Source organism: Aphanomyces invadans (genome assembly GCF_000520115.1).
Source record: "Aphanomyces invadans strain NJM9701 unplaced genomic scaffold supercont1.43, whole genome shotgun sequence".
In the NCBI taxonomy this organism is placed as follows: domain Eukaryota; phylum Oomycota; class Saprolegniomycetes; order Saprolegniales; family Verrucalvaceae; genus Aphanomyces; species Aphanomyces invadans.
Window position 1 is genome coordinate 1 of NW_008580188.1, and position 8,140 is coordinate 8,140.

Genomic DNA, 8,140 nt, shown 5'->3' on the forward strand with positions numbered 1-8,140 from the left:
ATTGAGGTAGCATGCTTGTGCATACACCACGTCCTGGTGAAAGTTCATGTTGTAGTGTGGGCACGTCCAAGTAAACCAGCGGTGCACCAGTGGAATCACATCCGTCTTGGCCGCCGCGTCGACCGGCCAAACGCTCGTAAGCTCCATTCACTGCTGGGTTGCGGTCTCAGAGATGGTGTGTAGTGCCTTCAGCTGCTAGCTGACGCTGGCGGGGACGTCGCTGGCGTCGATGACCGTGGATGGTCCGCTCTGCACTACGCTGCTGCATGCCCTCGAGGGGTGGAAGCAGTGACATGGCTCTGCGAAGCTGCACCGTCCCTCGTGCATTGGCCTGCCCATCATGACGGCCACACGCCGCTCCACGTGGCAGCTCGCTTCGGGTACATGACGCCTGGATTGCCAACAGTAGTGCGATGGTTGTTGCGTCGTAGAAACGATGACATTGTGTACATCCTGCTGCAGTTTGCGGCGTCGGTGGAATGCATGAACCACGACATGGAGACACCGGCGCAAGTGGCCATGAAGAACCGACACATCACGACGACGACGATGCTGCAGACAGTGGTGTCGCGAGGCACTGGAACCTGTACGCTTGACGAATGAGGCATGATGATGGTCATCTCTCGTAGATGTCGACGAGCGACCGGAAGAAAGCCAAGGGGCCATGCAGTTTAACGAGTATAGCGAAGATGATGCTGCGATGCTGGCGCTGTCCACTCAACCGAGTGCTGTCGACGAATCGATTGCCATTTCGTGGGTGCAGTGCACGACTGATGAAGGTCAACCGTACTATTACAACACGGTCACATTCGAATCGGTGTGGGAACTGCCCAACGATACAACCCGTGCTTCAGGAGCGTGTCATCAAGAAGTATTGTCGGAGGAAGCGACACCAGGTCCAAGGGACCACCTCCCAATCTGCATGGTTCCGACAATCTGCCCGCTTTATGAAATGGATAACCCCGATGTCCATGAAAAGGAGCTCATCCGGCGAAAGAAGGAGCGCGAGGTACGCCGCAGCAACAGGACCAAGCTCCAGCCCAAGGCGGCGCTCAGCCGATGAGGACAACAAGCATTTAAGTTTGCCTCAACATGGAATGTACGGATAAGTGCTTGGAATTCCGGATAATCAGGAGGTGCAGCTCCTGAAACGCATGACGGAAGCGATCGCGGCGGCGCCGCTAGCGTCAGGGTACGACGGCCAGGATGACAATGGAGGGGCGATGTCATGATGCCCGATGCTCACTCTAGTGTAGTGCACCACGTGGACACGTGGCTGAAGCCTCAAGAGCCACGCGACTTTCATCTGAACACATGCCCCCCGATAGGCAACAGATCGACATCCGAATCGACGTCGCCATACCCCTCGAACGACCTACTCCAAGTCATAAGATCGTTACATCCATGCCGCCAAGCACCGCTTTCCCTAATGCATCGTCGAAATACGCTAAGTGCTTGTGGCTTGGAGTGTGGTTCGCGCTCAACATGACCGTGACCATGGTGAACAAGACGGCATTGTCCGCGCTCCATCTTCCTGTGACGGTATATCTGTAATGTCATCCACGTCGGTTCATGTATGTGACATGCAGCTCACGTTTATCCACATGGCATGCAACACCATCGGCGCATTCATTTACGTTCACGTGTGCCGTGGGGCCGTGCGGAAACCTCTTCGGCCGGACCAATCGACAACCATGTTCTTCTTCAGGTGCGCACATCATGCAGCGCAGCGTATTAACGCTCGATGCAGCTTCGTCTTTGTGTCGAACATTATCATGGGCAACTGGAGCTTGGGGCTGGTCACCGTGAGCTTCAACCAGGTCATGCGAGCTCTCGTTCCAGGCACAACGCTCCTCCTGAGCATGGCCATGCTGCGTGCCAAGTACTCGACGTCACAGAAGGTAGCCCTCGTGCCGGTCGCTCTAGGAGTGTGCATTGCGTGCACAGGGAACAAATCCGCCACTGCCCTGGGGGTCGTCGTGACCATAATTGCAGTCTTCTTTGCCGCTCTCAAATCAGTGATGTCGAGCAGAGTACGCCTTCTTCGTTCACCCACATGCTCCACCCTACCCCATGCTGTTTGCAGTTCCTCACGGAGGCCATGGCACTGCACCCCATCGACTTGATCCTGCACCAAGCCCCGCTGTCTGGCGTGTGGTGTGCCGTCATCATCGTAGTCTCAGGCATGTCGTTCGTTTGGATATTGCGTGAACTTACGCCCAGATTGCTGCAGGCGAGTGGACGGTGCTCCAAGCAACGCCATCCAACGATCGCTTCTCTGCTCTGAGCTTGTATTGCCTGACGGGAGTGTTTAGTTTTGCGCTGAACGTGACGAGCTTGTACGCCAACCGAGCAACGTCCGCCATCACGTTGGCCGTGTGCGCCAACATGAAGCAAGTCGCGGTGATTGTGCTGGCGGTGTACATGCATGGCGACCCCATGTCGTGCCACACCATCGTCGGTGCCGCGCTGGTCACGGCGGGCGGCGCGTGGTATACGGTCACGTCGCAGCCCAAGTCGAAGGAGTAACGAAACACAACACATTGATGTTTTCAAATACTCGTCGCACTCGCACCATCGACGTCGTCGACTTACTCGGCGTCCTTTCGGCGACGGCTACACAGTCAGCACCACAGTTGAGCTCGGAACCAGCCACATGCCGACGTAATCGAGTTGTACCTGGCAGTGGGGGGCCGCGCCTTGGACGACTTTTTCGCGCTTCGATCCTTTTCCTTGGATCGGCTCTACGGAGGCATCATGACTTTGGGTCGTCGACATGCACCGCACCTCGTTGTCATCCCTTTCTTCCGTGTCGCTGGTCGACGGCCCCGTCGAGTGTGGTTTCCCGTCCTTTTCGTCGATCGTGGCCGATGATGTCGGTGCATCCTCCAGCACAATGATCTCGGTCTCGTCATCATTGGATGATGCGATCCGGTCGAGCCAGAACCCCATCATGCCGCTTTCGTAGTCTTTGGTCCGGCGTTCGGGCATTTCGAGCTCGAGCACGATGACATTATCGCCTTTCCACCGAGGATTTGCTCGGTCGACTTGGCGATTGCGCCGAGCAAAGTCCGTCTCGGCGCGCCGAACGCCGCGCCGCGCCACCGGGCGCTTTGGGCGCAAACTCGTTGGCCGCGTCTCCAAGTGTTCGAGCGTCCACTCGTCGAGCTCTGCGTCCCACTTGCTGCGCTTTTCGATCGCATACGCGTCGTCCAGGGGCACGAAATGCTGGAGCAGGAGCTGCTTGATCTTGAGCTGTCGGGTCAGTTCTCGGATGGTCTCGAGCATGTCCTCCTTTTCGGTCTGGAATTCCGTGCGCAAGTCTTCGATTTCTGTCGACGCCGCTTTGTGTTTTGCCCACAACTTTTTGAGCTTCTTCGTTTTCACGTCCACTTCCTCCTGCAACGACGAAAACTGCTCCTCGAGGAGCAGGTTCGAGTCCTCGCGCTCGGCCAACTCGCGCGCGAGCTGCATCTCCTGCCGCTTTTGCTCGTCGATCTTTTGCTGCGCTTCACGGAGCTCGAGTTCTTGCTGAGCGGCTTTGTCCATGAGCTGTCCGCCGACGATCACCTTGTGCTCGTACTCTTCCAATTGCGCCAGCATTTCGTGCTTCTTCTTCTCGAGAAGTTCCTTCTGCTGTGCTTTCTCCTGGAGCTGCGCGGCCAACCGTTCGCGCTCTTCCTCCGTCTTGGACTGCGACGCCAGTAGCGCCTTCATTTCCTGCTGCGCCTTCTTCTTGAGCTCGTTCTTTTCGCGAAGGGCATCGTCCTGGAGCTTCTTCAGCTCGTCTTCACTCACCCCCTCGCGCCTCACGATCGTTTTCTCAATAATCTACAGCGACGCAGTCAAATGTCGTGCGTGTCCACGGCTGCCCCTCCTTGTCGGCGTTTTCCGCCCACTCGAGACAAGGCAGTGCGTGTGGAAGGGATGGGAAGTTGGGCAGAGGCAGCGAAACGAACCTTTTCAATAATCTGGGGCGGTGCGGCAGCAATTCCCTTGAGTTCTTTGCCGTCCACTACGTGCATGCCCATGGCCATCCCCTTCTCCTGCGCCGCCAACGCCTCGCGCAGCTCCTTGATCTTTTCTTGAAACTCGCGGATCTTGGCGTCTTTCGGGTCTTCGTTGATCTTGGGTTTGTTCTTGATATTCTTGGCACGATTGGCATATCGAAGCGTCGAGAGCGTCTCGTTGTAGTTGTAGTCGGCCGGGCCACAGTTGGCAATCATGACGGTCTTGGCATTCCCGCCGAGACTGTCTTGCAGCAGCCGTGTCAGCTTCGAGTCGCGGTACGGAATATGCTGCGACTTGCCGTCCACGAGCGCCGAAATGACGTTCCCGAGCGCTGACAACGACAAGTTGATCTTGGTCGCTTCTTTCATGCGGTCGCCCGTTGCGCCCGTCTTGGCTTGACGCTCGCTGCCCGCCAAATCGACCAAGTTCAGCTTTCCCACGCAGATGTGATCCTTCCCGTCGACGCCAATCGACGACGTCTCGACCGTGATGATAAACATCGAATGGGACCGCGACGACGTTTGGTTCATGAGGGTGGCGCCGACCGACCGATTCTTTTTCCCTACATGTCGTCTGAGGTCCTCACAAAGAGAATCGAAATGCGAACCTTGCTGCATGACGGCGTCGATTTCGGCCACACCCGTGACTTGGCGCGAGATGAGGTCCTTGACATAGATGCCCGTGTCCATGTTCTCCTTGAGCTCGAGGCGGTTCTGCGGGTCGGCGGCAAGCAAGTCGCGGATCTCTTCGTTGTAAATTTCCAAATACGAAGCATACACCATGAACTGCGTCTTGGCAATCGACCCAATTTTGTCGAAGATGTGTTTGAACGAGTTGGGAATGATTCCGCGGAGCTCAGGCGGGTCGTTATACCCTTCCATCGTGTGCGACTTGCCCGCCCCGGTCTGGCCGTACGCAAAGATCGTCCCGTTGAAGCCGTCGACGACACTGTCAACAATGTCTCGTGCGGCGTGCTGGTACACGTCCATTTGCTCGCTGTCGTGGCCAAACGAGGCGTCGAACGTAAACTTTTTCGGTGGCTCGCGGTCGTCAGCTTCTGGATTGTTCAACGAGATCTCGCCCTCCTCCGGCTTCGAGAACACGATGTACGTGCGGCCATCCTGCTTCTCCTTGGTGCTCAGCGGCCGGATCCGCACCACCACCTTGACGCTTTCGCTTCGGTTCGACATGACTCCGCCACCTCCCGGTCGTTTGGGAAAAGTTGCGCCTGTTCGAGTTGTGTCACTTCATTCTGATTGGTCTGATGTGAATCAATACGCGCTTTGATTGGATGATACGCTCCATACCAATACCAAGAGAAAATGTTCGATCGGTGCCCCGGGGCACCGTGTCAACAACGCTCGGCACTAGCGGCCATCGCGCATGAGCTTCTCAGGGTTTGCACTCAAGGGCAAGAAGAAGTCGCTGGGCGCGACGGCGGCGAAGACATCCCTTGGTGGCTTCCGTGTAGAGAAGGACAAAGAAACTGATGAAAAGAAGGAGATTGTTGTCGGGTTCACGACATCCGGTGATGCCTTGCTGAAAGACCCGTTGGCAGGGTCCAAGAACGGTCCGTTGGTCATTCCGTGCATCAAGGCGAACTGGACAGAGGACCAAAAGGCAGCTGAAGCACTGCTGGAAGATATTCGCAACAGTTCGCGGAAAGAGCAGGAAGATGCAGCGGAGTCGACCCTAGTGATTCCCATGGGCGCTGCCGAGGAGAACACGTCACAAAAGAAAAAGAAAGACGCACCCATGTTGACGAGGAATCGAATCCCAGGCATGGACAAGATCGTTGGGGAAACGAATAAGTTCAAGCATGATTTGTCGATGCGACCAGACGAGCTCGACATCCACAGCGAGGCGTTTGAAGCGGTGCCGATTGAAGAATTTGGCGCTGCGTTACTGCGTGGAATGGGATGGACAGGAAAGGATCGCGTCGAGCCAACGGGGTCCAAAGTTCAAATGCGGCACTATCGACTAGGGCTTGGCGCGACCCCAAAGCCGACGCTCGAGTCCAAGCAGAAGAACTTCATTCCAAAACCAGAGCCGCGTGAGCGCAGCAATCATTACAGCAGCAGCAGCATCCGGGCATCCCACAAGCGCAGTCGGAGTCGAAGCCACGACCGCTCGATCAAAAGGCGCTGAAAACTTTGCCCTCTCGTGGTTTTTTAAATGAAGTTCAAAATTGATACTTTTTCCAGAAAAGAGCCAATTTCCGCGAAAAAATGTGGATTTATCCGTACTGTCCACGATTCTAATATGTGTTCCACTAGATGTCGTCTTGGTTGCTGTGTGATGCCTGCGGCAGCGACTGGACGGGCGACGGCGGCGCCTGGAGCAAGGACATATCGAGGTGTACAGGGAGCGGCGGCACGGCTGAGCACATGGCGCCAAGGCTGCAGAAAGGAACGTGACCTCGACAACATGCAAAATTGACTGACCGTTTGACAATGACATTGCATGTGTCCCGGAACTGCGCCATGAGGTGGAGGTTGCTGCGCAGTTGCCCAGAGGACAAGTTGGCGCGCATCGAGTGGAGTGTGCTGTCGTTTTCCTGGTGTGGAAGAATTGATGGGTCCATGGGGGTGACGCGAACAACGCCGCCTGCATCATTTTACCTGGAGACCTTTTCGAATCGAGTCTTCGAGGGATACAGTCGGTTCCTTCTTGATCGTGAGCGGCACCATATGCATGTCCTATGGTGATCGTGACGTGCCATGACCATGGAGACCCAAGAGGCGTACGTTGTTGTCGCGCTTTTGCCGCTTGGATGAGAGCGCGGCAAGTGGCGCGGTCAGTGCATGCATGTGCCGTTGGTCGCTGTGCATGGCTTGCTTGGCTTGGGACATGTGAATGCTTCGAATCTTGCTCGCAACGTCACGAATACATTTGTCTGGGATCGTGGCTGCGATCTTGATGCAACGTGTGATGTTGTCGTAGCGCTCCGATGGGTACGTCGTCAAGCCTTTGTGTAGTAAGTGCAGCTCTTGTGCTGTCCATGTCGTCTGCGACGTCGAGTATACATGTGGAGGCAGTGCCGTTGGCAACGACGCCGACGATGCGTGATATTGTTGCTGCTGACTATGCTGCGGTCGATGTTGTGTATGTTGCGGTTGTTGCCTCTGGTCTGGGTGGTTGCCGTTGGCGCCGCTGTCCGTTGCAGCATGGTGACTGGTACTTGCCGCGTAGTGCTTGTCCATGTGCTGATGTTCTCGGCCATAGCCAGATTGGCTCATCCTGTCCTACCCCGGCCGACTCGATCGGGTCCCGACAAATCGTATCTGGCCCCGAGGAAAATCTTGGCGCTCGACGACTGTTCAGAAGCATCGCCGACGATTATCCGGCATCCACGAATATCCGGATGTGCGCCAGTCGCATCCGGGCGATTCGATTATCCGGACAGTATTCGCGTCTGGTCGAATTACTGCCACATGGGCCAGCCACGACAGCCCACCACGGGCGCTGACCATCGTGGCGCAATCTCACAGGCGCTGTACATCGCTACGTCGTTGAGCGGTCATCTTGGGCCGAGTGCGCTGGCGCTGGTCCCTGTCGTCGTTGCTAGGCTGCGTTTCGCCGTCGGCGGTAAAGAACACACTGTCCAAATCGCGGGCGATGGGTCATGCAACAACTACCCACACGATGACACTATCCGTGAGGGGAAGCGTACAGCTCTTCCAGCACACGTGGTAAGCAGACTCGTAGTGAACGTCTGGCGCGCACAACGTAACCAAGTGGCTAAAAATTGCTGGCGCTCTCACCACAGATGGTGTAACACATCCATGTTCAACGCGGCCAGTTGGCACAACTCAACCACAACCATGGGCACGCTCGCTTCTAACTTCTCCTTGCCCACGGCAAGCGATCAACCCCATAAGACGCCGCGCGCCGACTGGAGAGCCCATTAGCTTTCACGTCGCCGCAGTCCATTCGGTCGTCGGCGCGCACGTTGTCGATATTTCGAAGTGGAACGGTTTGGGTAAAACCTGTTTTTCCCAAATCATTGCACTCTATCCGGTATTTCCAACTTTCCCCACACCAGTGTAACAACAACACTGGTGAACTTCAGCTCCCTGGCTGCCGGCGGCACTTCGCGCTAGACTCGTCGCTCGGTGGTCGCCATGGA

General features: G+C 56.3%; 4 protein-coding genes across 6 annotated transcripts; 2 read left to right on the plus strand and 2 right to left on the minus strand.

Annotated features, from left to right (window-relative positions):
* Window positions 1-55: 55 nt before the first annotated feature.
* On the plus strand, window positions 56-2,540 carry H310_12731 (hypothetical protein; the record flags this gene model as incomplete). The annotated part of the gene is made up of 10 exons (XM_008879916.1): window positions 56-136; window positions 184-380; window positions 432-586; window positions 630-1,009; window positions 1,134-1,192; window positions 1,257-1,542; window positions 1,590-1,708; window positions 1,751-2,033; window positions 2,087-2,183; window positions 2,234-2,540. Coding segments are annotated over 10 exons (1,953 nt in total), but the record flags the coding sequence as incomplete, so codon positions are not given.
* Window positions 2,529-5,288, minus strand: H310_12732 (hypothetical protein). Its single transcript, XM_008879917.1, has 5 exons — window positions 4,619-5,288; window positions 3,960-4,573; window positions 2,788-3,831; window positions 2,680-2,744; window positions 2,529-2,616 (listed from the first exon to the last, which is right to left on the minus strand). Exons 1-5 carry the CDS (start codon window positions 5,199-5,201, stop codon window positions 2,592-2,594), a joined length of 2,331 nt encoding a protein of 776 aa, XP_008878139.1. The 5' UTR covers window positions 5,202-5,288; the 3' UTR covers window positions 2,529-2,591.
* H310_12733 (hypothetical protein) lies at window positions 5,282-7,320 on the minus strand. Of its 3 annotated transcripts, none has more exons than XM_008879919.1 (4): window positions 6,759-7,320; window positions 6,633-6,710; window positions 6,456-6,568; window positions 5,282-6,410 (listed from the first exon to the last, which is right to left on the minus strand). In XM_008879919.1, the coding sequence occupies exons 1-4, from the start codon at window positions 7,248-7,250 to the stop codon at window positions 6,284-6,286; spliced, it is 810 nt and encodes a 269-aa protein (XP_008878141.1). In that variant the 5' UTR covers window positions 7,251-7,320; the 3' UTR covers window positions 5,282-6,283. The 3 variants fall into 3 exon arrangements, with proteins under 3 accessions (XP_008878141.1, XP_008878140.1, XP_008878142.1); XM_008879918.1 differs by having other exon boundaries at window positions 5,282-5,703; window positions 5,765-6,568; window positions 6,759-7,319; XM_008879920.1 differs by having other exon boundaries at window positions 5,282-6,568; window positions 6,759-7,319.
* On the plus strand, window positions 5,369-6,225 carry H310_12734 (hypothetical protein). Its single transcript, XM_008879921.1, has one exon. The coding sequence runs from the start codon at window positions 5,395-5,397 to the stop codon at window positions 6,157-6,159; it is 765 nt and encodes a 254-aa protein (XP_008878143.1). The 5' UTR covers window positions 5,369-5,394; the 3' UTR covers window positions 6,160-6,225.
* Window positions 7,321-8,140: the final 820 nt, after the last annotated feature.